Source organism: Podarcis pityusensis (genome assembly GCF_964106645.2).
Source record: "Podarcis pityusensis genome assembly, chromosome: 17".
Lineage (NCBI taxonomy): Eukaryota > Metazoa > Chordata > Lepidosauria > Squamata > Lacertidae > Podarcis > Podarcis pityusensis.
The window spans coordinates 38,623,108-38,650,450 of record NC_138042.1 but is presented as its reverse complement, the minus strand read 5'-3'; the positions used below and the strand labels follow the sequence as shown (position 1 = coordinate 38,650,450).

Sequence of the window (27,343 nt, the reverse complement as noted above, 5' to 3'; positions counted from 1 at the left end):
TTGGCGGCCCCCTTTTCCGGTGAGGAGGAGGAGGAGGAGGAGGCTGCCGTTGCCGCCACTTGGGCCAGAGCCGGGGCGCTGCCTCCGGGGGCCGGGCCGGGCGGGAGGAGCCGGGCGATGGGCAGCGGGCGGGAAAGCATGAGCGGCTTCCCTCGGCAAGGCGCCCTCTCGGGGCTGGGTCACCCGGAAACGGAAGACAAGGGCTGCCTGCTGTCCGCCTGGCTGTCCGCGGGAGCGTCGGTGGCGGCGGCAGCGGCGGCGGCGGGAGGAGGCGGCGGCGGCGGCGGCATCGTCGGCGGAGGCTCCGGGGCTGCCCCACCTCAGCTCGCGGCCCGTGCGCCGCTGGACTCCGCGTCGGCCCGGCCGCTGTTCCCTGCCTCGGCCCGGGCAGGGCGGAGAGCGAGGGGCCGCGGGCGGGGTCAGTGCCGGCGAAGGGGGCTCCTGGGGCGGGCTGGTGGGGGTCGGGGGTTGGCTGGCCGGGGGGCGACCACGGCTCCCCTCCCCGCCGCCTTGGCGGTTCTCCGAGGCGGCGGGCGGGTTGCTGAACGGCTGGGGGACCGGGAGAAGGGAGCCGCTTCTCGCATCGCGGTTTGGAGGGCTTGAAAGGGGGGCGGAAGTTCAGTCAGGTTTGCGGAGGGCGAGGTGGTCGGTGCCCCTGTGGAACCTCCATGGTCAGAGGCAGCATCCTGCTGAACGCCAGAAGCTGGGCACAGACAGCATGGGGGGGGGGGTGCCTTCATGCCCAGCTAGTGGTGCTCTCTACAGTGGTACCTCGGGTTAAGTACTTAATTCGTTCCGGAGGTCCGTACTTAACCTGAAACTGTTCTTAACCTGAAGCACCACTTTAGCTAATGGGGCCTCCTGCGGCTGCGCCATCGGAGCACGATTTCAGTTCTCATCCTGAAGCAAAGTTCTTAACCTGAAGCACTATTTCTGGGTTAGCGGAGTCAGTAACCTGAAGCGTATGTATCCTAAAGCGTATGTAACCAGAGGTACCACTGTATAGGCATTTGGCCCATAGCCTGATCTGATGGAGTTTTCCTTATGGGCTTAAATGGGTTCCTCCTTTCGCTTTTTCCCCAGGGCCAAGGGATGCATATGCTTCCCCACCAAATTATCCTCTTCTTTCAGTCTACAGCTTTTAAGTGCATTGCAGTTCTCCTGTGGGCCGCACTCCGAATGCTGATAAAAAATCTTCCTCACGCCAATTCTAAACTGTGACTTCTTGAACTGCTGTGGTTTTGTGTGGGGAGGGCATTTGGGTTACATGGAAGCAGGTGGCAAAACAAAGTTCCAGAAAGGAGAGGTTTTGTAGTAGGTGGATCTTGCCCACTGGATAAGTTGCTGCTTTGTTTTTATATTTTCTTGTATGTTCTGAGGTGGGGGTGGGGGGGTCCTAATGTTTTTATAGTTAACATTGGATAAACATAGCTTAGCATTGCAATATAAGAGTTCTTGCTCCCCCACAATCAGAATTGTAAGCAGCGTGTTTGTATCTGCAACTTTCTGTTTCTTTTTTTCTTTGCTGGAGTCTGACCCTTAAAAGCACCTCATCTTGCTCTCTAGGCCTTTCAGGGGCACAGGTCCTAGTTTGCGATCTGTATTGACGTATCAGATGTTAGTAGGCCCCTGAAATATGGCACTTGAGTACACTTATTTCTGTATAAGGTACTATCCCTTCTCTGTATCTTGTTTAATTGTCCGTAGTACTTTATGGTCCAGCCTGAGTCATTAGGGCATGTCATTTTAGAAGATGAAACTTAATTTTTGCAAATTTCTTTAGTGAGGAGTCTTAAAAATAAGTTTTTGGGTGCAAAGAATTTAAATCTATTATTTTTGTGATTGGACAACATTTAAATTACTTTTTGAAAACATTTTTAAAAAATTATCTTCTGAAAATGTCAGGTTATATAACTGCAGGTGCTTGACAATCATTTTTAATGATTTCTATACAATTTTGCACACATACTACTTTCCATGCAAAACTAAAATATATTAATTTAACCAAAATATATTTTGAGTTCCCAGGTCCTTGCAGCTTTTTAGCACCCCTCATTTTTTGAATCTGAAAGTTGATAAATTAAACACGCCCTCCTGAGGCATGCCCAATAAGTTTGGTTTGCTTTGAACAGTCAGTGATATCAAGAATAATGTTTCTTAATAGCTTTGTCGCTCCATACTTAATCCTTAGTGGTAATCTTTGATGGAAACCCTTGGGAACTCTGTAATTATAAGTTGGAGGCGAATTAAATTTGAATATGTGACAGTATGTTAGTAATTAATGTGGTCTTTCTGCAGATTATTCTTAAATTATCTGTTTTGTCAGTAAATACAAACTTTGGTTGGAAAGTTTGTTTGTTTTGCTTTAAAGTTGCACTGGTAACCCTTGATGGGTGACTGGAGGTGAGAAAAAGGTTTATTTGGCTTATCTTTGACAACAGAAATAACTTTCCCATATAATCCCATTCTAAAGTTACCGCCAAGGAAGTGTGCATAGGATTGCAACCGTTGTTCATTAGAGGTCATTGGGAGGCCCGTGTTGCGTGTTTCGTATTAGAAAATATGTATGCATTATCATATTAAGTAAACTTTCCATTGTGGAAGTTGTGCTGTGGTGTAAAACTCACATTTTCTCCATGTTTATTTTGGAAAATTCTGTAAAACTGTCTTTCCTTAGCTGTTGTTCTTACTTAAATTAAGGCTCAACTAACATGACTTCTCGGCAACACTCTACTGGCATGTATTTCAGATGTATAATCATGAATGATTGTGGGTGGCCCTGGACATGGCTTTAAAAAAAATGAAAATAAAGCAACATTTTCTTGGCAGGTCTGTCATACAATGTAAAGGGTGTATGATGAGGTGGAACACCCAGGACATACCTAAGGATGTCAGTTGTGTTTTATAAAAAAATCACCATTGCATGTTCTGTTTGGGATTTTCTTTTAATACTCTAGCTCTTGCAGTGAGGCTTTTTCAAAGGCCTCCAGACTGAAGGAAAAATTAAGATTGGATGGCATTAATCAAGCATATCCTATTTTAGAGAGTTGTGTACTAGCAGCATGGGAGTGACTACAAACAGGGAGCCCGGACCCAGGACTTTGGTGTTCTGTTGACACATCTGGGAGAGGGGAAAGGTTTTTTTATGTCCTGTTGATCTCAGAGGATTCAGAGCTAAGAGACATACCCTTTGGCTGAGCAAAGTCAGCAGAACATTTGGGCCATGTGGCCCCACCTCATTGCATCCCAATGGGCTGAAGCGAATGAGACCTCTTTCGAACTTCCAGTATTCAGCAATCATTAAAAGACTTCAGAATGATCAAATGCAGCCTTCTTTATCTGCTGCCTGTGTCCTCGGTTGTTAGGGATTGTTCTGCAGTTCTGTCATCCAAAGTTCCACAACAAGGAAGGTGTTTGTTTTGTTTAAGATTTTGGTAAGATTGCAACCATGCTCATTTGTGCAACATCTCCCTTTCTGTATTTTCTTTGTCATCTGGGCAAAGTTTCAGGAGAAAAGCGAGAGAAACATGAAGGTCCCGTCCCCTGCGTCTGCCATGTTGGTCTGAGTAGCACAAAATTCTCATCTTTCTATGAAGCCCATGGGTGGGATTCAACTAACAACTCCTATTAGCTTAAGAGAGCTTCACCCTCCATCCTCATCCTCCAAAATTGTCTCAGGCGGATGTTGGGAGAACCCCCAAAGCAGTGCACTGGAAGGAAGAGTGAAAATTTTGGATAATTTGGAACATCAGAGCATATTAGCAGCCCCCAAATTGCTTAGCCAGGTCATGGAGTGTCAGGAGTAGAGTTGGGGCTGTCTTGAAATGAGAAAGTCACTGTGTCTCAGTAGTAACATAGAAAGGTTCCCCGGTTTAACATCAACCCTTCTCTGTTTTTATCTCCCCCAGCTAGAATGGAAGAATCTCACTTCAACTCCTCCCCATATTTTTGGCCAGCAGTGCCCACAGTCTCAGGACAGGTAAGGAGTAACCAAGCAGCAACATGCTTCATGCAGTGTTTACCCCGTAGCTATTCTAAACTCTTCCCCTTTCCTCCTTCCCGCTGTAGATTGACAACAGTATGTTCATTAACAAGATGAAGGAGCAGCTCTTGCCCTCAGAGAAGGGCTGTGGTCTGGCTCCTGCCCACTATCCCACCCTACTGACTGTACCCACCTCCGTGGCCCTTCCCACCAACATTTCTATGGATTCTGACACCAAGCCAGAACAGCTAACTCCACACAGTCAGGCTTCTGTGACGCAGAACATCACTGTGGTGCCTGTGCAGTCTGCTGGGCTCATGACAACAGGTGAGAGGACTGGGAGGGTGCAGTAGCAGTGGAGGGGTGCAGCTCAAAGAAACGGTGTTTGGGCCGTTCTTGGTCAAAGAGCAAGGCTAATCCTTGTCTCAGGTGGTAAAAAAAGAAGAGCATGCTGTCCGAAGGCACAGTATGGCCTGAATGCTTCTGTCCCATAAAATACCTAACTATCTACTTCTTGCCTAGATGAATGTCTCGGTTTCAGTCCTGTACAGTCGTACCTCTGAAGTCGAATGGAATCTATTACAGAAGTCCTTTCAACTTCCTAAACATTCAAAAACCAAGGCGCGGCTTCCGATTGGCTGCAAGAAGCTCCTGCAGCCAATTGGAAGCCGCAGAAGCCAAACTGGATGTTCAGGTTCCAAAGAACGTTCTCAAACCGGAACACTCACTTCCGGGTTTGTGGCGTTTGGGAGCCAAAACATTCGACTCACAAGGCATTCGGGATCCAAGGTACGACTGTATTGTAGGTTGTGTGTGTCTTTATTACACCCTTCCTCTGAGAAATACAAAGTATCATACACAAAGAGGTCTACCAAAGTTGTATTCACCAGCTCCCATGCATCTCGCCTACTTGGCTGGGGATGGAGGGGGGAGTTTGCATCTCAGTTCTGAAGGTCAGCCCAGCTGTTCTCAGGCAGCAATGTCAAGTTCTCCTTATACAGTTTTACTGCCCAGAAGCAGGAAAAGCCTGGAAAAGGAGGTCCTAGTTAGGCCATGAGTTGCCCAAGCTCTTTGGGTTCTTTTGGAATGTAGCTGTCAACAATCTACAGCCTTCCTCAGCTTTGGAGCTGGGCAGGGTTGGGAGGTCACCAGCAAACGATCTCCAACTACCATTGCAGCTTCACAATTGAGAGTAGGGCTGGGCAGTAATCTAGTTTTCAACATTGTGATATATCACCAGCTAAACATCGCAAGATACTGATATATCAGTGTCTGAAATAAGAATGGAGCAATGTAGAGGCATTGGCTGGCTGCACGGATTCCCCCACATTGTGCTTTTTGCAGCACACACACACACACACACACACACACACACAGATTCACAATATATTGCCAGGTCCAAAATAATGAAATCAGTATCATGATATGGACTTGAAACCAGTTTTGGACGAGGTTTGGGGTAATATATCAATAGATCACTCAGCCGTAATCAAGATAAATGCTGGCCACTTGTCATGCTTGCCAAAAAAGAGCCCCACAGTCATTGTGGTGGTGAGATTTGTTGAAACCCAACATTCAGTGCTCTTCCTCTCCCCACCCCCCTTTATCCTCGCAGCAACCCAAGTCCTAGTCCGACTCTTAATTACTGCAGCATATGGAATGCCTTATGTGACAGAACCGTTAAACGTACAAGTCTTCCTTTCCTTGGACATCTTGAAAGATGGAGTTGGAATCTGACCCTTCCCTTTTTCCTCATTGCAGGTCCTGGCCTGGTGATCACTTCTCCCTCTGGGTCTCTGGTGACCACAGCCTCTTCCGTGCAAACCTTTCCCATCTCTGCACCAATGATTGTCTCAGCGCTTCCCCCTGGCTCCCAGGCAACTCTCCAAGTCATACCTGACCTTTCCAAGAAAGGGGCCACAGCTCTTTCAGAGGGTGGGGCAGCTGGTGGCGCTGGAGGTATAACCCCCAAAGCTCCTCGTGGTCGGAAAAAGAAGCGGCTACAGGAATCTGGCCTGCCAGAGATGAGTGACCCTTTTGTGTTATCAAATGAGGATGATGAAGACCAGCACAAAGATGGCAAGACATACAGGTGTGGTTATGGGACTCAAAGTTGCATATGGGCAGCTAGTGTGCGTTTGAATTTTAGACTTCATTGGTTCTGGTTTAATCATGATCTTGGCAGAAGGGAAATAAAAGAGTTGCGGTAGTGTTAGATGAGGGACACCAGAGAAATGCTTACCTGTCTGGTCTTGAGGAACACATGTTTGGCTTGTGAACCAAAAGTCATAGCATGGCTCAAGGGCCACTCTGGAATTAGCAATAAGAAGAGCAACCAATCCTGGAATAATTGAATAAATGGTTAATTACAGGGGGGGGAATGGGGAATAAGTTACAGAAGCAGCATTCAGATAGGACCAGCAACTATTTGAGTCGATCTCTAGAGGATCAGGACATAAAGAATGAGATGAAGCAATGTGTTGGTGCCATGGTAATTGTGGAAAGGGGACAGTGATAGATGCCAGAAATACATTGCATCCCTTATAAGGCTTTTATAGGGGATGCCATGGGGTGATGGTTGTTTTTTGCATCTGTCACTAAAAGGTAGATATGCTTCAGGAGAGAAAGAAGAATTGGAAAGGGAAAAGAACCTAAGGCACAGGTGTTGCCTATTCCAAGATGGTGGGAGATGCTAAGAATCAGGAGGTTATCCTCTGGTCTAAGGCTTCTTGGGCTTTCCTTTGCTGCAAGTTTGTGATAGGAGAACTGGGGTGAAACAAAGCTTTTGTAGATCACTTTAACATCCCCTTAACTGGAGAAAGAACATGAGGCTATGCATTCCATTAGAAACCAAAACACAACTAAAGTTATAAAACAGAGATGTAGGAGGAAAAACTGGAGGGGGAAGTGGAGAAAGAGAATTGGGGGCTGGGGAGGCAAAGCTACCAATTTCTGGACTGACCTCAATCAGATGAGCTAAAACAGGACTTTAAATCCACTTTACTTCTCATAGATTTCATACTTCAATGAGGGGTTTGCCCAAATCAGTGGGGGTGGAGGGTACCTAGAGAGCTAGTAATATCTTAAGTTTTTCTGCCACAGATGCTGAGTGCAAAGGTTTGTTTAGTGCAAAACGAGTTTTGTCTATACATCATGAGTAGAGGTTCCTAGTTTTGATGGATGCTAATGCATGCTAACGTGTTGACTGGTGGTTGTAGTGTCTGACATACAGAGTTTTCCTTTGCCAGACCTCTAAGCAGGCTTGTTAGTGATTACACCCTAGGTTGGTTGATTGTGTTAGGGACCAGACCAGGAGGAAAGTATCTGCAGATTTTGGAGTTCTCGTACCTCTTTGCAAAACTGGTAAAAGAGTCTCTTGGAAGTGAATGTGCTAAAGAAGGAAATCATGGGGCTGCTTCCTTATTGTCTTGGGTGCCTTAGCCTAAGCTTAACATCTCAGCCTAAATGGAGATTTGAAGTCAAATGTGGCCATGGAAAAAGACTGGGAAGTTGATTTCCTTGATAACAATGGTTGTGTCCTTCTAATGCTTGATTGGTCTGTTTGTTGCCAGTGAAGATGCCAGACAGAAACAAGTTGCCCTCAGTTCCCAGGATTATATTCCATTGTTAAAATAAAGTATTGGACTCTTGAGAGACTAGTGCAAATTGCCTGGGGCTATAATTTTATGCTGAGAGCATCTTTAATTCCATCTGCTGCAAGTCTTGTGTAAATATGAGATACTGAATAGTCATACTTTCTTTGTCCTAGGGTGGATTCTGAATATTTGATACTTGTAGTTTCAGTATATTGGCATAGCTGAACTATTGCTCTGACTGTTCTGTAATTCTGAGGAATTTGTCTCTCGAATAGCAATTCCAGTTGTCTCTTGTGCCGAGCTCTTGTAACATGTGGTGTGGCTGAACAGGTTGTGCTTGTGTGGGGGTGTTTGCTGTCTGTACTACAGGCTTCTCTTCCATGTAAGTAAGACGGTCTTGCATACTATATTTATTTTTACTAAGTAGCATGAAATAGTTTGCTGGAATCCAGGATCATTACGGTGCATTGGTACAAGCCAGCTCATTTTGTCTTGAACTTGTGCTGAGGTTGTTCTTAGTTCTGTTTTACCGTGTCCTGTTAGTTTTGCAACTGAATTCAAAGCAGGATTTGTGCTGCTGGCACTCTATCCTTTTACTTCCATTGTTGACTTCTGTAGCTGGTGAGGGCTGCTGTCCTAGTTTGCTTATTAGCGTCTCTCAAGTGTTTCCAAATGATAATGGCTTGGCTTGTCCTCTGTGGCCATAATCCAGCAAAACTATATGACTACATTGGGGCAAGGCGGCAACGTAGTTTCTTAATGTGCTTATAGTAGTTTATTAGGACTGTTGAAGAAGCAAATTGCTTTTCAGAATAAAATGGATTGTTTCTTCAGTATTTGTCATTTCTACCAAAGAAACTTCTTACTCCTTGCTCCAGTGCAGTACAAAATATGGAGGCTCTGACATTGATCAGATGATCAGGTGTGATTGCACAGCACATTCTCATTGACAACGTTCCGGCTACTCAAGGAGCAAGAGCATTAGAATGTTTTCAGCCCAACTTTGGTTAAAAAGGGGGAATGTTGCCAATTCTGCTGGGTTAAAAACTTGAAAGCCCTTGAGGGATGGGCTGAAGAATGGTGAAAGGGGTCAAGGGAGAGGAAGCCCAGAAGCAAAGTGGCTGATGGAAGAGTGCAGAGTTGGTGATGGATTGAGAAATCAGAGGCTGAGGGAAGAGCAGGTAAGGGAGGAATGGCCTAGTGAGCAAAGAAGTCTTGGAGTTGCAGGAAGAAAGGGCTAATGAAAAAGAGAGATATCTCAGCATCAAGGGAGAGTATGTGGCATAGGGAAGGAAGGCGGGAGTGGTTAGAGCAGCGTTTCCCAAACTTGGGTCTCCAGCTGTTTTTGGACTACAATTCCCACCATCCTTTACCACAGGTTTTGCTAGCTAGGGATGATGGGAGTTGTAGTCCAAAAACAGCTAGAGACCCAAGTTTGGGAAAAACTTGTGTTAGAGCAAACAGAACAAAGAAGCAAGTGGGCTAAAAAGTTGCAACTTAAGGAAGCAATTATTATTGGTTGGGAATAATAGAATGGGGCAGCAGGGAAGAACCAAGGACAAAGTAAGATGTAGGGGATAAGGAAGCAGGTGCGCAATTGAGCTTTCAGAGCCTGGGGCAATGGGATTGCTAGACCCTGATAGGCCTGCCTGCACCTTTTAAGAATCGCATAGGAGGTGAGTTCTGTCATTTGTGACTTACTATCACTGCAGCATTTCACATGACCCCACTAAGGGGACAAGGACAGACTAGAAGTAGTGGTGGCAGATTGGAGCTGCTGTCCTGTAGAAGGGAAGCTTAAAAGGGTTGGCATTGCTGTAACAGGATAACTGCTGCCTACGCAGGTTCGTTGGATCTTTTCTCTTAATCTGTACCAATTGGACCCAATCTCTGGCAGCAAGTACTTCAGCCCAATTTATAAGCTAATATTCTGTGGTGGGTGTGAGATCTCCACCACAAAGTGTAACTGATTTTTCTCCCAACTATATCCCCCTCCACTAAACTTTGATTATGAAAATCTTCCTCTCTGTTGACCAGGATCCCTGGGGAGCCTAGAACTTCATGGTTTGCAGGATGTGCTGGCTGCGTTAATACTTGGTATAGTTGTCAGAGCTTGGACTTCCCAGCTTCTGGTTTCGTTCATGGAAAAGATCACTTCAAGTTAGTACTGATATTCAAAACTGTGGTTGTTTCTGAGTGTTTATTCAAGCAAAAATAGGCGCTGATGTTTTGGGACTGTCAGATCTTGAGAAGGTGCTGCAGAATACAATTATAGTAGCAATAGCCTTTGGGTGGGTGGGTGGGACTCTCAGTTACCTACAGCAGCTTAGGCAGCGAAATGCGATGTCCAGTCTTCTTTGTATGCCTAAAGGGCAACAGCGTGAAGCTATTTAATTCAGTAAACAGTAGAACTTTTAACAAGATCTCATGTTCAGAAGTGTTTCCACCCAGGCTGATAGTGCATTCATAGAAGGGTCCCTTGAAAATATTCCAGTAGACCTAGCCTCTTACTGGCCACTTCCTCTTTGATCCCATTCAAGGGGGCTTTGGGTGTTGGGACATCTTGCCCACTTGACCATGACACAGAGCCTTGGCTTTAGTCTCTGGTGTATCAGTGACCAGTTCTGAGACCTCGTCATTGCTGGGCAGGTGTGTACAGTTGAGGTTGCAATGGCCTAGGCAAAGTCCCAACTGGACCTGATAACTTTTGTGGTCCTTTGAGGTCTGAGGATGGGGAGAAGACAAAAGGCTTGGGATTAAGTCACTGTGTAGCTGAAGAATACTTTGCAGCCAGGGAGCCCTTTCATTTACAGATCCAGCAGCTCATCACATGGTGAAACAGCAAGAGTTCTAGTTGTAGACACTCCATATACCCTCTGTGCCATGTAACTACCACCCATCACATCGTCTAGGCTAGGTTTGGTTTTTCTCATTTATGCAGTCCTTACGATGAGGCAGGGCGGAGTAGTTTTGTTGCCAGACATACACGGCTATTTTCCCAGAGCCCTCTCGTCACTGCCTCCTCCTAATGGGACATGGTTACGTTATATTCAACCATACCCAACTTTGGGCCAAAGCTGTGGGTATCAAGTGTAGGCAGATGCCCCCCTCTGTTGGAAATGAGTCCAGTTTGTGAGCGTGTCAAAGTCCGTCCTGTTGAAACACTTTTAAGAAAGACGGTTCTGAGCATCCACAGTTAAAATGGGAGCAGACTGCTGCTGCAGCTAAGGCTTATGATGAATGTTAAGTCGTGAAGCAGGTTGTTGTAGCGGCATACAGAGGAAGGGGTTGAGCAGGCAGAGCTATTCTCTATCCAATAATCATTTCTGTAAAACACTGCAGAGCTAGGCAAGAACTATATTTGATAAAGATTGATTTCTTGGCACCGCTGTGAGGCTGTGTCTTATCCTTTGCAGTTTTGGTACAGCCTTTTTTATTATCCTTTTTCGCCGTAGAGCATCATGGGGCCATATGGTATTGCATTGCTGTTGGGTCTTTCCCAGTTCTTGTGCATCTCCAGCTTGAGGGCTGCCTTCACATAGTGAAGTGTGGATGCCTGTCTGAGAGGAGAAGGTGCATGCATGATGGTGGTGCTGAAGTGAACATAAGAGCTCTTCTGGATCAGACCAAAGTTCTGTCTAGTCCAGCATCTTGTTTTCTGCAGTGGCCATCCAGAGCCTTGTGGGAAGTCTAGCGGTGAGGCATCAGTGCTATATCCCTCTCATGCTGCCTGCGTATACATTTTGTATAGATTCGCACAAACGCATTACTAGGGCTGCCATTACCGGGATTTAAAAGGTGGAATTGACTTCAGGGTTGGGGGGGTTCTCCGAAAGGCGGCACTTTGTCCTGGATCTTAGGCAAGTCAATCGAAAAATCACAACCCTAGCCTTACAATATTGGCAATTTTATTTTTGATTCCTTTCCTAATGATCCCTGACATGGAATGTCATTTTCAACACTGTTGTACCCTCAGTTGTCTTTTTCATTGATTTATCCAACCCAATCCTAAATCGCTTTCCTAGTCAATCACCCCACCTGCTAACATTGACTGAACGTTTCTCATTTCTCTCAACCTCTTTATTTTTATTACCCTGAACAATTTAGTGTTCTCAGCAAATTTGACTATATCACTGCTTGCCGCTAGCTTCAGATGAACAATCTTAAAACCACAGGCACCGGTGCAGGTCCTTTGGGGACCCCACTGATTAAATTTCTCTGTTGTGAGAACAGTCTACTTATTCAACTCTCTGCTTCCTGTTCTTTATCCTATGGCTGCTAAGTTTCCTCCAGAGCCTTTGGCGAGGAATTTCTAACAGGGCATAATCCAGTGTGAGTTACTCCGTTGATTTGACATTGACTCCCTGCTCCTCTTCACATGGCCGTGTCCCCAAGCTGTTTGAGAGTTCACCAGCTGGAAGGAAGGAATAGTGTTAAGGGCACCTAATACTCCTTTCATTGGCGCCTCAGGGCCTGCTTCCAGTCATCAGTGCATGCTTGTGTGTGATATCTGTGGGTTCCAATGCTACTAACTGCAGGAGATTTAGGCTTCCGTTACCATTTTGATAGGGACGCGGGTGGCGCTGTGGGTTAAACCACAGAGCCTAGCACTTGCCGCTCAGAAGGTCGGCGGTTCGAATCCCCGCAACGGGGTGAGCTCCCGTTGCTCGGTCTCTGCTCCTGCCAACCTAGCAGTTCAAAAGCACATCCAAGTGCAAGTAGATAAATAGGTACTGCTCTGGTGGGAAGGTAAACGGCGTTTCTGTGCACTGCTCTGGTTCGCTAGAACCGGCTTAGTCATGCTGGCCACATGACCCAGAAGCTGTACGCCGGCTCCCTTGGCCAATAAAACGAGATGAGCACCACAACCCCAGAATCGGCCATGACTGGACCTAACGGTCAGGGGTCCCTTGACCTTTTTACCATTTTGATACTTCTTTTATAGTGCACTCACGCAGCTCTTCTCAGCATTTGTTGAAGGGGTGTTGCGTGTCTGGGCTTCCTGAGCCTTTCCCCACTCCACCCAGTATGGTTCCCCAACTTAAGGCACTTGTCCTTGAACCCTGTTGCAGCTGGATTCCCGGTGCTAGTGGGCATGTGCCCGGCAGTGTTCAGAATTCGCCAGGCACATTTTGCACCTAGCTATCAGCCGCTTGCGACCAAGTGAGGGTGCCAGGAGGGCGCCTGACATCTCCACCATCTGGAGGTGCCTGCCTGGGGATCCTTGGATCTTGCCTGTTTTCGCACAGTGGCAACACATCCTTTGGGATTCTATTAGCGGTATTTTATCTGCACAGTCTGAACAGATTTCAGGAACCAAAACGTCGTATTGAAAAATGTGACTTTTGCCGTCTGGCCCCCAAATGGCAACTAGACATTCCGTTTTGGCGACTGTAACCCTGGTTTAAGGAGCCATTGGGCGCTGAGTTTCTAATACTGGTGCCTGGATATTTGACACCACTGGTTTGAAGGTGGTACTGCCAGACAACCAAATGGTTTTAGCTTTGTTTGCCAGATCATCTTGTTTAGGCATGCATGTGAATGAGAGAATATATTCAGAGTACAACCCCCCAGCATCTGCATTTACAGGGGGGAAACAAACAAGAAACCCGCAGCACTTGGGAATTGATGGTGTGGTGTAATGTTTGATTTTGGCAACTATTTGCATTCTGTGGTTGGCTTGGAAAGATGGATTCAGTCAAGAGCAAAGAAGAGCTCAGTGCTTAAAAAGAGTTGCCGATTCCCAAGTATGCGCTGAGCGTTTAGTTTGATGTAGGGCTGGTTTGGCACGAGTTTTGAGTCAGTAAATCCCCAGGTCGGATTTCAGTAAGCTCAATTTTCTAGCCTCTTCTCTGAAATACGGAGGACATGGAACCATTGTAAGGATGATCTATGCGGCTGCTTTGAGCATTAGATTTTGAAAAGGATGCCACCTTTTCACAGTGCAGCACTAATTTTCCTTCTCCGGCTTGTATGGGTTAATAACTACTATGACAGCTGTGGGTGTATATGCTTTCTCTCAGTCCCAGCATAGAGATCCATAAATCCTGAAACTGGTCCTAGCTGAGTACTGCTTATTCTGGCATTGACTCGCCAAGGTCTCAAGCTGTGTTCTTCCTCAGCCTTGCTGCGGGTTGAACCATTTGCATGTAAGGCATGTATTCCCTCACTGAGCTAGGGAGGGACTCTCCCAGAAGGAGGTGTTCCTGGGAGCTTTTCAGCCCAAGTGAAGTACTGTATTTTTTGCTCTATAGGACGCACCGGCCCATAGGACGCACCTAGTTTTTTTTGGGGGGGGGAATAAAGGGGAAAAAATTATTCCCCCCCCCCAGCGCTCTGGGCAGCAGGCTGCGGATATCTGCCCGAAGCGTGGGGCGCTCTGCTTCAGTGCGCCCCGCGCTCGGGGCAGCAGGCTGCTATCCGCAGCCTGGGGAGCCCTGCGGGAACTCCCACGGGCTCCCCAGGCTTGCTGACAGCTTCCTGAAGCCTGGAGAGCGAGAGGGGTTGGTGCTCACGGACCCCTCTCGCTCTCCAAGCTTCAGCGAAAGCCTGCATTCGCCCCATAGGACGTACACAGATTTCCCCTTCATTTTTGGAGGGGGAAAAGTGCATCCTATAGGGCGAAAAATACGGTATATCCAGGCTTACATTTTTTGATATTGTTCATATGCTTCTAGAGGGGAGAACCAGTTAAGCGTAGGTACGTTTTTCTGAAAGTCAAAGAGCTGGAGAAACGTCTCCGTGGTCCCTGGGTGAGCTGCAAAGGAGTGTGTGTTGGTTTTGACTTCATGCTCATGGCTTGCCTTACTCCTTACTCTCAAAAGCACTTCCCTGTGGCTGCCCCAAGTCATTCCTGCATGTTGAATTGTTTGCAGGCGGCTTTGCAGAAGATTTGGGTGAGTTCGCAAGCAGAGGTCCCTGCACTGAGAAAAAGGGAAGCACAACATGTAGAAATATCTACGTTGGGGTCATTGTTCCCTGTTTAAGATCTGAAGTGCCCCACTTTGTTCTTAAAAACAAAATGTGTACGTGTAATAGCACATTCTTTTTCATCTGCGGGGTTAGAAATGTCCTGCTTTCCTATGGTAATTTTCTATCACCGTTTTATAAGTGGAAAACTTTACCATGATATTCCCTCTACTGATCTTCATTCTTCTAGCAGTGTGTGGTTGGGATCTCGCACAGCGATCCTGCCTGCTTTAAGAGGCTGAGATGGCTATGGCAACCTTTTAGAAAGCTGTTTTGATAACCTCACAGAGCTTTCTGAATACTGAGGAAGGAAAATTGGGGAGTTTTTAAGACCAGCTTTTTATGTAATGGCTAACAAAAATTGGGAAGGAAAGTTGAGACTGAAAACCCTCTTCTTTCTCTCAAAGCAGCTACTTCTGTCCTTCCCTTGTTCTCCTCAGAGGAATGCTCATGCAAACTTTCCTAGAGGCCAGCTCCATTTCAGCTGGGTTGCTGAAGACTGTTATGCTGGGGAAAATGAGTTAACAGCTTAGCTATGACAAGAATTTTCTATCTATAGGAAATCCAGTTGTGAGATCTTTACACTCAAACCTGCAGAGAGTGGCATTTCATGTGAGGCTCCCATTTTTAAAAGGTTTTGCATAATCAAAACCATCTGTTGGAATTTACTAGACACCAGACATTTTTGTTTGTTTTTTTTTAAAAAAGAAGTTAATCCTAGAAATTCAAACCAAAGCCTTCTGTTATGGGCGGCTATTTTGGGAGGGGGTGTTGGAGCTCTAGCCAGTCTGGGAAAGCCCTGCTTTAATTGCATGGAAAAGGGAGCGTGCCAGTTCATACATGAACTATTTAAAAATCTATCCGAAAAGGCAAGCAATAGATACTGTTGGCAGAGTGAAATATAGAAAGCGTTGCTTCATTAATGCCATGTGCTAATGGCCATGCAGTACCATTCTGCTTTCACAAACGGTCTGAAAAAGTACTACGTAAAGACATGTAATCTATTATTGTCATTTATTATTATTTATTAAATTTGTATACCGCCCTATACCCTATACCCACAGGTCTCAGGGCAGGTTACAGGATAAAATCACAATATAAAATTGCAAAATACATAATAAAAACAAAAGCAACCCTATCCCCCCAACATATTTTAAAAGGGCATTGGATGGTAATCAGCCCAAGGCCTGGTTAAAAAGGAACGTTTTTGCCTGGTGCCTAAAGGGTTAGGGCCAGCAAACTTCCCTGGGGAGAGCATTTCGCAAACAGGGAGCCACTGCAGAGAAGGCCTGTTCTCCAGTTGCCACCCTCTGGACCTCTTGTGGAGGAGGCATGCATAGAAGGGCCTGAGAAGATGATCTCAGGGTCCAGCAGGTTCCTATGGAAACCTGTATATGAACTCTGAATTCTGTGTTATTATAAAATTGTCTCTGCCATATGAGAAAACAGTTAGGGATTTAAAATGGGAGTTGTTGTTTTGGTTTCTTAATGTGTCCTTTTATCATGTATTTCATAAAATAAACAAATTTTTAATACATAAAAACATATTTTAATATATTTGTTGAAATAAAATGTTTAATTAAATAAATAAAATGTAGAATGAGACAATGAAAGGGCGGCCTGTATATCATGAAGCAGCAGTTCCCGTCCCACCAGTCAAAAGCAGAATGAGAAGGAACGTCTGAGTTATGGTCACATGACTTTCCTGAACATGTGATCTTCCTTGTGAATAATGTGCTCCTACCTATAAAGCATATCTGAGCCCTTGCATGGTGAAGGTGGGACTATGAATAAGGAAATCCTTAGTTCAAATCTTGTCTCTGCCTTCCCTCAACTCATTAGGTAGCCGTAGTCCAGGCATAGGCAAACTTTGGCCCTCCAGATGTTTTGGCCCAGAACTCCCATGATCCCTAGCTAATAGGACCAGTGGTCAGAGATGATGGGAATTGTAGCCCAAAACATCTGGAGGGCCGAAGTCTGCCTATGCCTGCCATAGTCACTCCCATTGGCAATATGGGGCTGATACTGACCAACTTTACCCTGTCGTATCTTATAAAAAACCTGCAATGTGTGAAGTTCTTTTAGAATATGTGCATTATCTAAATGTTAGGTTGTTATTGATGAAGATGGCATTTAAAAAAGATGTGTTCTGTTGTTAATGAAATGTAAGTAAGCAACATTTACCATCCAGTAGTAGGGGATATTTCCCAGGTACCAAGACGATTTGCAGAGTTTTGCCTATCAATCAGCTGTAGAAAAGGAGCAATTTGTGTGCCATCCTTTTCATAAGTGAACTGCAGCCCCTCTAGTCCTGGAATTGTGGCTATTTCCTCCTGAAAAGAGGAATTTTTAATGCTTACCTAGGCTTGGGAATAGGTTAGAGATTAGCTCTTTGGTTTGGGAAAGGCAAGTGACTGTTCTAACACTATTATGTCATGGATTCAGATTGCATTGTTGATTAAAATCAGCACTCAGTTCTATAGAGCAGAAAGCAATTGCTTGTATCATGGCATCTCAGTTTGCATCCATTGTGGGTATCTGTGTCGTGGTTTCTTTAGCTCCACATCCTAGGGCACTGGGGAGGGGAGGGGGGAGCCGTGAGCCCAGGGCCAAATGCAGCCTTCATGTCCTCTGTCCACCGCTTGGACCTCTGCCCAGGCCATGCCCAGTCTTCTGACACTTCTCAGTGACCTTGCTCTGAGCTAATGTCAAAGCATTTGACTTTTCTGAGTAGTTTGCACAGAGTTTAATGTGCAGAGTTGATTACCCGAGGTAGATTCACCCCAGTCGTTGCATGTGCGAAACGAGGTCCACTCGTGCAATAGGACTTCCTGCCTCTCTTCCCCGTGTGCCCCCTAAATCTGCTCTGGAAGGCTGGGGGTGGGGGCTCCCAGAACAAGTTTGTGGGGGGGGGGCAGACTTGGGGAGGAGAGAGTGGAAAAGTCTCGTTGTGTGAGCGGACCTTTCTCATGTAGTGCTATGTTGAATTCCACCCATTGGATGCTCCCTTAGTTTTGCCTGGGGGCCCCAACCAAAACGTCCCCCATGATGGAATATTCCCACCCCTGTCCTAGTTGAAGTGTAGCTTATTGTAGATCCGCTTCACCAAAACTGAATTAGGAAAAAACAGAATTTGGGGGTGGAGGAGGTAGCCCTTGGGGGTAGCAGCAGCCTTCTAGCGAGCAGTGGATAGGGATCCTCGGTCCCGGGTGTTTGACCCTGTCTCTTTCGCCCTCGTCCTGGTCTCAGGTGCCGGATGTGTTCCCTGACCTTCTACTCCAAGTCGGAGATGCAGATCCACTCCAAAACCCACACCGAGGCAAAGCCCCACAAGTGCCCACACTGCTCCAAGAGCTTCGCCAACAGCTCCTACCTGGCCCAGCACATACGCATCCACTCGGGCGCCAAGCCCTACACCTGCAGCTACTGCCAGAAGGCCTTCCGCCAGCTCTCCCACCTACAGCAGCACACACGGTAAGGGCCGCGAGGGCGGGGGAGCCTTCCGCGCTGCATGTGCTGCCGGCATCTTCGCATGAGGCAGGTGCCCGTTTGGGGGAGACTGCTCAGGGCAGCGTTGACACTGACTGCCAGTGGTTCCCCCATTAGTGCACTGAGCAAAAGGTACTCCTCCGTGTGTGCTCTCTAGCCCTCTTCTAAAGAGCCGCCTGGGGCGAGTGGAGGGGGCTGTATAGCCGTCAAAGACAGGCATTCCTCTGTGATCCGCGGGAGACTGAAAGCTGTAGGTCAGGACTGGCAGCCTCCCCAAACGGCACTTCCTGAGCAGCCGCCCCTACCCCCCAAGCCCACCCCAGCCCCTGGGCATCCCAAGCGCCCATTTCTGCCAGCCCGGTTCTCCTCTCTCTGACCTCCTGGTGCAGCTAGCGCTCTCGGCCTTTCGTTCTTTCTTTGCTGGGGGCAAGAGCGCTCCTTGGTTTCCCCTGTCGCCAGGCAGCATGGCGCCGTCCCTCATGTTGTCCTTGCTAGCCAGCTGGCGGTCATATCCCAACTGCTGCCCCTGCTCCTCCTCCTCCTCCTCCTCTTCGGCAGGATCCACTCCAAGCTCCACACGGCGATTGTCAAGCCGCACAAGTGCCCTCACTGCTCCAAGAGCTTCGCCAACACGTCCTACCTGGCCCAGCACCTCCGCATCCACTCGGGGGTCAAACCCTACACGTGCCGTTACTGCCAGAAGGCGTTCCGCCAGCTCTCCCACCTTCAGCAGCACACACGGTAAGGGCCAAGGAGGCTGGGGGCCCAGCCTGGCCCCCCGTGCCGTCAGCATGCACCTTTTTGGAGCACGCACGCCAAGCATGCAGAGTGGGGGGGCGTGGGGGGGTGGGGAGGCGGACCGGCCCCGTCAATCGCAAGGGAGCGGCCCACCAGAGAGGATGGAGTGAGGGCTGCAGAAAAGACAACTGACCATGCCAGGGCAGGGGCGGGCAGGGGCCTGCCCTGGGGAAGTCTCCCTCCCCCTCCCCACTTTCCCCCCAGGGGGTCACAGAGAGAGAGAGCGGGAGGCAGACACGGGTCATTAGGGGTCCCGACCTATGGGAAGGGGGAGGGAGGACAGGAATGGGAGCAAGGGTGTGGGGAAGCTTCCACTGGATAGAAAGGAGAGCCACTTCCTTTAGCAATTTTGGCCTGGCATTGGGGTTGGTCCTTTTGGAAGGCCGATGAATGGATCTGTGGGGCTGTCCTTGGGCGCTGTGGAGGGCAGAGGAGATTGCCCAAAGGCCTCCGCCCGAGCAGAGATCTTGCTCTCCAGTCCCTTGCCTTGGCATGGCCGCGGGTGACTGTGATACCGGTGAGCTTGCCTTTTGCCCAGGAGCTGCTTGTCCCTCTTCTTTTGTCCTTGCACGATCTTGCATGCTTCCCCCGCCCTTAGCTAGCTCAAGTCGAAGGGTTTGCAACACGGGGGTCACACAAGAGAAGTGAACGAATAAGCCTGGTGGAGGGGAGTTCACCTCTTGCTTAGCTCATCTGTAGGGCTTGCTGGGAGCAGGGTTCTGTTTCAGTGTTTCTCCTGCTCATCTTCCCTTTGCGCTTTTCCTTTCTGCGGCAGGATTCATACTGGAGACCGGCCCTACAAATGTGCTCACCCTGGGTGCGAAAAGGCTTTCACGCAGCTCTCCAACCTGCAGGTAAGGTGGTGAAATTGCTTCATACTCCCTTTTGAAGTGTGGCACTATATGGTCCTTCGTCTCTCCAAACCAGAGCGGAAAGGAGTTGTGACTGGAGAGTGTTAGAAAAGAAGGCATCTCTATATCTGTTCATTCCTCAAGTGCAGGATCTGTGGGTGTGACCAGGGTTGTGTTGAGAGCCTAGAATGAGCAGGAAGTTGTTTACTGTAAGGGGGGGGGGCATTCATCAGAATTTAAAAGAATTGTGAAAATATTGAAATCCCTGGAGTTATTTTTGGAGGGTGGGCTGGGGATAAGACAGCTCCCATTGATCTCAGTGGGCCCTAAGTTCAAACCAGTTTAGTTTGCTTTTATGGAGAGCTCAGTTGCTTAGAGCGTGGTGCTGATAATGCCAAGTTTGCTGGTTCAGTCCCCACATGGGATAGATGCCCTGCAGGGGATTGGACTAGAGGTTCCTTGGGGTCCTTTCCGACTCTACAATTCTGTGATTCTCTGATCCCAATATTAGTAGTTTTAGTACCGATATTGCATAAAATTAATGAAGTGTTCACTAGACATTGTGCAATAAATGAAACAGACCAGTCTTATCCTACTACAGGCTTGTAATTCTGAATCAAAATAAGCAGCCTGAAGAAATATGTGTGTGTGTGTGTGTGAGAGAGAGAGAGAGAGACAGAGAGAGAGAGAGAGAGAGCGCCAGCGAGCGAGCTGGAAGTCTCAGTATCTGTTAAAGGACAAGGCAAGGATGTTCATATGTGGCTTTTTTCAATTACTGTGGTGCAGTCTGATTTGGTTGCTTAAGTAATCGTGGGAAGATCAGTGGTTGTTGCCTGTCAGAGTAGGTAGATAGCTACATCTATAAAAATTAAGATGTTCCTATCAGTATGAATAGTGACAAATCTGAATGCTGAATTCAGAACAGCTGCCATTGCTTCCTGTGAACCGTGTGTGTGTGTGTGTGTGTGTGTGGAATATGCTTGTTAACTTGACTACATATGAATTTTAATGGCTTGGGGGGATGGGGGAAGCATGCATTGCAGAATACAAATTCTAAAAATTAAAGGCTTTGCTTGAGGATTTTGGAAAGGATAGCTTAGGGTGTGCTTGCGTCCTTTTTATGCTGAACAAACCTGAAATGTGGTATGAGTTTGGAGCAGAGAAACAAAGAAGGATGGGATAAGGGAGAAGGAACATTGGGAGGGATGGGGAAGGAGATGGGTAGATGGAGAACCTCGTGAAGTGCCCAGGTTTGAACTCTGGACACAGCAATTTAAGCAAGGTTTAATTAACCTGTCTTCATAGGGGAAGGGCCTGGAGCCCAGGAAACAAAACTGGATGCTAAATCCCAACACACTGGCCGCTTTCTTGGTTACTGCATATTTAACCTGATAAGTTAAATATTTCTCAAAGTCGTTTTCAGAATATTTTAAACGAGGGCTGGTGGTTCAGTTAGCAGCCTCTTAATGAAATACCATATATAACTAATCCCAACTTTGCCAATGCTAGCGTCAAGAAGAAAAGGAGACGGCTCTCCTCTCTTTGCCGTCTGGTGCGTTTAGGTCCACTTTACCCCCTTGCAATGCCCCACACCTTTTGTGGAACAGATTCTACACCGCTTGCCCATGATGGCAGCAGGGAGAAGAGGAGGAAGGACAAGTCAACTCGCACAACTTTAAATATTGCTCGAAGTCTGCTAAGCGACAGCTGATCTCTCCTAAGTGGAAGTATGGGGCAAAGTAAGGAGATGAGGATCAGCAAGACTCTGAAGCCACTATTACTTACCTTGGCCTCTGAGAAATGGAATAGAGACGGTAGGGAAAGGGCGAATGGGTCTTTTAACATGGCACCACAATAAGAAGCTAGGTTTTATCAATACAGCTTCTGCCGTGTGTGCATATGTGGATAGAGAGAGCCAGTGTGGCGTAGTGGTTAGAGTTGCAGACTAGGACCATGAAGACCTGGGTTCAAGTCCCTGCTCAGCCTGCCAAAGAGATCACTTATGATCTTTGTCCAGTCACTTATTCTCACTTCTTCTGTCTCACAGCCCTGAGCTTCAAGGGCTTGATAAATGAAAGTAATGGTGGGTGGGTTGGGGGTACCATGTTTGCAGCCTTGACCTCGGAGGAGGGTGGAATATAAATGAAGCAAATAGCGTGCTTAAGTATAAATGAAACCTGCATTGGTTTCATATCATTTTGGGTTCCTTAAGTGCAAAGGCAATTAACCAAGAGGCCAGTTCACATATGTATGGCTGTCCAAAGCAAGCATAAATCTCTGGCTGTAGAGTATGTTGCAGGTTCAGTATGTCAGGTCAAGAGCAAGCTTGAAGTCTCAGATGCATAGAGATTTGAAGGACCTCTATGGAATCAAGACTTGGAGCACTTGTTCTTGAGCTTGGAATTCTGGGGGGACTACCAGCTAACTTGGCCTTTCTCAACCTTGGGCCCTCAGATGTTGTTGGACTACAATACCCATCATTCCTTGCTGCTAGGACCAGGGGTTAGGGATGATGGGAGTTGTAGTCCTACATCCTATATGAAGAATCATGTTCCTCCCTACAGAGAAGGAACTTATCACGGTAAGCACCAACGTTTGCATCTGGGGACATGGGCGTAGCCGGGGGGGGGGCAGAGGGGCAACTGCCCCCCTCCAGTCAAGTGAAATAATGACAACACTTAGCTAACTGACCAGTCATGTTGGTTCTGCCCCCCCCAAGTCCTCCCCCCCCCCAAGAAATCTTGGCTACGCTGATGTCTGGGGACCCTTAAATAATCCAATAGCAGAATGGGCAGGGGGTCCATGTTCTGCAATTACCCCTGCGGCATCATCTCTGAACCTGCTCAAGAAGATTCCCCCGACCCTCCAGACCAGATTTTGGGGTTGCACACCTTCCAGAGTGTTATTATTGGGCTCCACCCTCGTTTCTGACTCATCAGTAGTGGGGCTGAAGTCTAACTTTAATCCACTCCCCTTCTCTCTCCTCTCACGCTCTGCAGTCCCACAGACGGCAGCACAACAAAGACAAACCATTCAAGTGCCACAACTGCCACCGTGCGTACACGGACGGCACCTCTCTCGAGGTCCACCTGGCCACCCACACGGTCAAGCATGCCAAGATCTACAACTGCTCCATGTGCAATCGGGCTTACACCTCAGTAAGTACCATCCTGTGTTGGCTGGGTGTGTGTGTGTGTGTGTGTGTGTGTGGAAACCAGGTGGCAACTGATAGGTCTTGGCAGTTCTTTGAAAAAAGATTCCCCATGGCTTCTCTGTTAGTATGAAGGAGATCATTGTCCTGCCTGTCTTCTGTCTGTCTCTCTGTCTGTGTCTGGTTTTTATTTTCCATCTCTCTTCTATTACAGGAGACATACCTGATGAAGCATATGCGGAAACACAATATCCCTGATGCCCAGCAACAGGTGGCTGTGGTCCAAGCCCAGGTCCAAGCCCAGGTCCAAGCCCAGGTCCAAGCCCAAGTTCAAGCCCAGGTCCAAGCCCAAGTTCAAGCCCAGGCTCAAGCCCAGGCTCAAGCTCAAGCTCAGGCATCGCAGCAGCAGCAGCACTTCCAGTCACAAGGTGGCGGGGCAGCCGGGGGCCCGTCTGGAGACAACCCTCCCAACCCGCCGCCCCAGTGTTCCTTTGACCTTTCCCCTTACAAGACTTCGGAACATCACAAAGACATCTGTCTCACGGTTAGCACCAGCGCCATCCAGGTGGAACATCTTTCCAGCTCCTAGAGACCTTGCTAGAGGGGAACGGGGGAAAACTCCTTGCTCGTAATCTGTGCCTGAGGGCATTTCTGGTGTGGCGGCCTCCCCTCGTGCAGCAGCCTCTGGCCTCTTCTTCTACAGCTTCCCTTTGGGTGGGCGGGGGGAACGGGGAACGGGGGCTGTGTCCCCGTAGCGGCTGCCCCTTGGCTCAACCATTCGTGCTTCGAGGCGCAACCACGGCACGTCCTAGACGGGAGGGGAAAGAGCCTGCTACTTGTGAGAGGGGGTCCTCGGCTTCAGGAAGCATCTTTGGCTTGTCCAGGGAAAGCCCCCGTTTCTGTCACTTTACGAGACGAAAGGAGAACGCCCTTTGGTTGCCTAAGTGAGGTGAAGCTGTTTGAAGGAAGGGGCTGCAGCAGCGGTTGGCCGATGGCGGATGAACGAGGGCAAGGGAGCCTCTGGAAGCTTTCCCTTGGGTGGGGAGCGGAGAGCGCTTGCTCTTTTCGTCTCCCCTCCTTACAAAGGGGAGGAAGAATGGCTGCTCCAGTTCTAGGTACCAAATGTGCCCACCTTGCAGACGTGTAGGCAAAAAGGGGGTGTTGCAGAGGGTTTGACCTCTACCGGCCGAATCACACGCCGTAGGTGGCTGGCGTTGAGGTTGCAAGCCTTGCTTTCCAACCAGATGCAGAAGTAATGGGGGGGGGAGTCTCAGCCCCCGTTGCAACAATAAGCCTGCTGCAGATAATAAGACGAAAGTCTGAACCAAAACAAAATAAGCAGCTGGTGGTGACAGTGCCAAAATGAAGCCCGGTCCCTTCCCTCCGAGAGGAGGGGAGGTTGGGGGGCTGGGGAGGCCATCCTTCTGACTTCTTCCCCCCCAGGATCACGGGCTGCACCCCCAAAAGGGAGACCTTTCTGAGGGGCCAAGGGGAAAAGGAACTGCTGAGCTGCTCCTTGCTGCAACATCATCCAAATGCTTCCTTTGCTCTCTCGATCGCCAAGAAAAAACCGGAAGGAGGTGGCTGCGGTGGCAGCAGCACACAGACAGCAAAGCAGCGACTGAATCTTGCAGAGGGTGGACAGTGGAGAAGAGGGGAGACGATGGAAACAGCCGCTCACACAGAGAGACCAATGAAAAAAGGGGGGGAACCCCAAGCATAGACTCAAACTCCCATTGAATTTAAATATATCTATATATATATAAATATATATATACAGATAGATAGATATATCTATTCACACCCCAGCCCCATTTGGCCTGCTCTGTCCTTGCTGTAACTGTTTCTATCTGTGTTTATAAAACGCATTATCCTTGCGCACTTTTATTTTTCAATCCTTGATTTATGCCCTTTCTTGCTCTCACCATCTTCCAAGTTACTTCCCCCGTTTTCTCTTCTTCTGCTTTCGCCATCTTCCAAGTTATTTCCCCCGTTTCCTCCTCTTCTGCCGCCGCCCCAATCTCTCTCTCTCTCTAATCTTGTGGTTTCCTATGCCATCATTTCAATTTTCCTAGTTATCACTTGAATCACAGAAGAAGGGAAGGAAGTGGGGGGGGGGGCTGATTGGAATTTGAGCAACAACAAGGAAAAGATCCCTTACGGGCATGTGAATACCGCAAGGGGAGATGGGGGGGGTGTGTGTAAGGACTGTGCTTTTTTTATATAAAAAAATAATACTGGTGCATAAAATAGAAATTGGTTCAGATGCTTTTCTATGTGAATGAAGAGGTACTGGGAATCGTTGGCAGTAGCTGCATGCCCAAGGCCAAGAGTATGGGGATTGCATGTTCTCCTCTCATCCATGAGAGATCTGGCCAAGCAGGAACATTGCAAGCCACCTTCTATGCAAACTGCTCTTGCTTCCCTGAGTGCAGAAAGCAGCTTCTGCTTGAACACAAATCCATAAGTGACCTGATAATTCTTGGGATGGACTGGGACTGAAAAATAACCTTCCCCTCCCCACCCACCTCCAGTGGGCCCCACGAAGCCCCACTGAGACTAAAAGGTGCATTGACAAAACTGAGGTTGGGCTCCAGGGACTGTGATGAATTTGAAAGTGTGTGTGTGTTGTCTCTGTTGTCAGATGTGGTTGCGAATATCCTAACAAAAGTGTCATGCGCGTATGCTGTGTGTGTGTGTACACAAACATGCACATGTCTGGCTGAATCCTACACCTCCTTGGAGTGTGAATTACCTGGGCCTGATAATATATGTCTTGGTTGATCATGGTTGCTAACATTGTTGGAGCTGCAGGAATGGTGTGTCCTCTTTTATTTCCATGCACCAACTTCCACATGCCAGCCATAACCTTGAGTTAGTAACTAAAGTTGTTGTATGTGAATACCCATGCAGTGTTTCAGCATAAGAGTAATTCCAATTCCTCCCAGAAAGATTGGGGCAGGTCAACACTTTTGTGAGCCACAAATGAGGCAGTGTTGCCATTTCCCTAACACAGCAGAGTCTAAGGCTGTGTACAGACCATAACTGAAGCATATGAGAACACTGTCCGAGCCAGTGGGCACCTATATTCATGTCTCCCCGCTCCCCAATTATGCTCAAAAGGTTTGTAATTGGCAAAACTTGTTTGACCACAGAGGGGCAGCATATGAATGTGTGTACCATGGGCAAGAGTGGAACACTTTTGTATGCTGATTTCAGGTCTTTGAGAAAAATATCTGTGCACTGCTTTCAGCACTTAAGGAGTCAGATAATGTGTCTTGAAGATGGACACAAATTCATCTTGTACATGAGAACGCAAACTCTTTCATGCTCCGACTTCCGGGGCTTGTTTAAACTGACCTTTCGACTCACTCACCAGGTTGAAGCAGCTATCTCAGTCTCCTCACTCCTCCGTGAGGAAGTGACTATGGGGTGTACGTTGAGAATCCTGTTTTCCAAGCGTAGAAACAGCAAGTGTCCTTAATCTGATGTGGGCCATTGAGTTAAAGAATTAGACAGGGCTGAGAGTTGCTCATGGTTCCAGATATTGAAGCCTTTGGAGGGGGGGAGTTGCAAGAATTGAACCTACCTGTTGGTCCTGGAAATTTAACAGGACGTGAGTTGGGGTAAGAGCACCACAGTCCATTTGGCAATCATAAAGCACCTTGCGTATGTGGGCATCTTCCCAGACTGGCACCCCTTTTCTGCACTCCCCTACCTTGGCTGTAGTTGCTGTTTTGGTCAGCATCCCCACCTCCTGAGCTGCACCAGAGAGGGGAGAGATCTGGGGGAAATGGGTAGTGGGAGCCGAGAACACAGCGTTGCTTATGGTGAATAGAAGAGCACTTCTCCACAGACACAGTGTCAAAAGTAGCCAGTGAAAACACACCAAGTCCAGAAATGCCAAATGTTCCCAATGCGGGGCAGTGTTCATGCTTTTTCCGTCTTCGGTAAAGAAAGAGTACCAGTGGAATTCAGGTCACTGAATATTAAGGCAACCATTTCCTGTTTTTGCTCGTACCTCGTTAAATCTCAGCATCAGTTCAGTGTAATTTTCACTTCTCTCAAAAGACCTTCCGAGTTGCATTTCCCAGAGGGAGAGGGGTATTTTAAATTTCAAACTTTTAATATTGCATTAGATCTTTTTGTATTTAATTTCATTACTTTTTTTTAAAGAATAAACTCCGAAAGCCCTCTTAACCTTCATGAGACCAAATTTGTGTGTGGTTGAATTTTTAGCAATTAAAATGGCTGGAGGGGGTGATGTAATCGAACCATCCTCTAAACTGAATGTGTTTAAAAAAAAAAAAGCTTCAGAAATTGTGTTGTTCATGCCCCTCTTTGTTCCTAAACATTAGAATGTTCACACATATTCCCAAACATTTTGTTTGTCTTCATACTGCTTTCATTATTATTTTTCATACTGCTTTTAAGTGCCCATAAATGCCAAAGAAGGTAGATGAGATGGCTGTATCATTTGTTGTTACTGTCAGCATGTGTATGTATG

At 47.5% G+C, this 27,343-nt stretch overlaps 1 protein-coding gene across 6 annotated transcripts; it reads left to right on the top strand.

The window, feature by feature from the left end:
- Positions 1-27,052, top strand: ZNF384 (zinc finger protein 384). 6 transcript variants are annotated; one of them, XM_080987134.1, is made up of 10 exons: positions 1-19; positions 3,909-3,979; positions 4,069-4,309; positions 5,744-6,074; positions 9,616-9,738; positions 17,797-18,021; positions 18,595-18,777; positions 19,610-19,688; positions 22,685-22,843; positions 23,051-27,052. In XM_080987134.1, the coding sequence occupies exons 2-10, from the start codon at positions 3,914-3,916 to the stop codon at positions 23,423-23,425; spliced, it is 1,782 nt and encodes a 593-aa protein (XP_080843260.1). In that variant the 5' UTR covers positions 1-19; positions 3,909-3,913; the 3' UTR covers positions 23,426-27,052. The 6 variants fall into 6 exon arrangements, with proteins under 6 accessions (XP_080843260.1, XP_080843255.1, XP_080843257.1 ...); XM_080987129.1 differs by lacking the exon at positions 1-19 and adding an exon at positions 37-418; XM_080987133.1 differs by lacking the exon at positions 1-19 and adding an exon at positions 927-3,434.
- Positions 27,053-27,343: the final 291 nt, after the last annotated feature.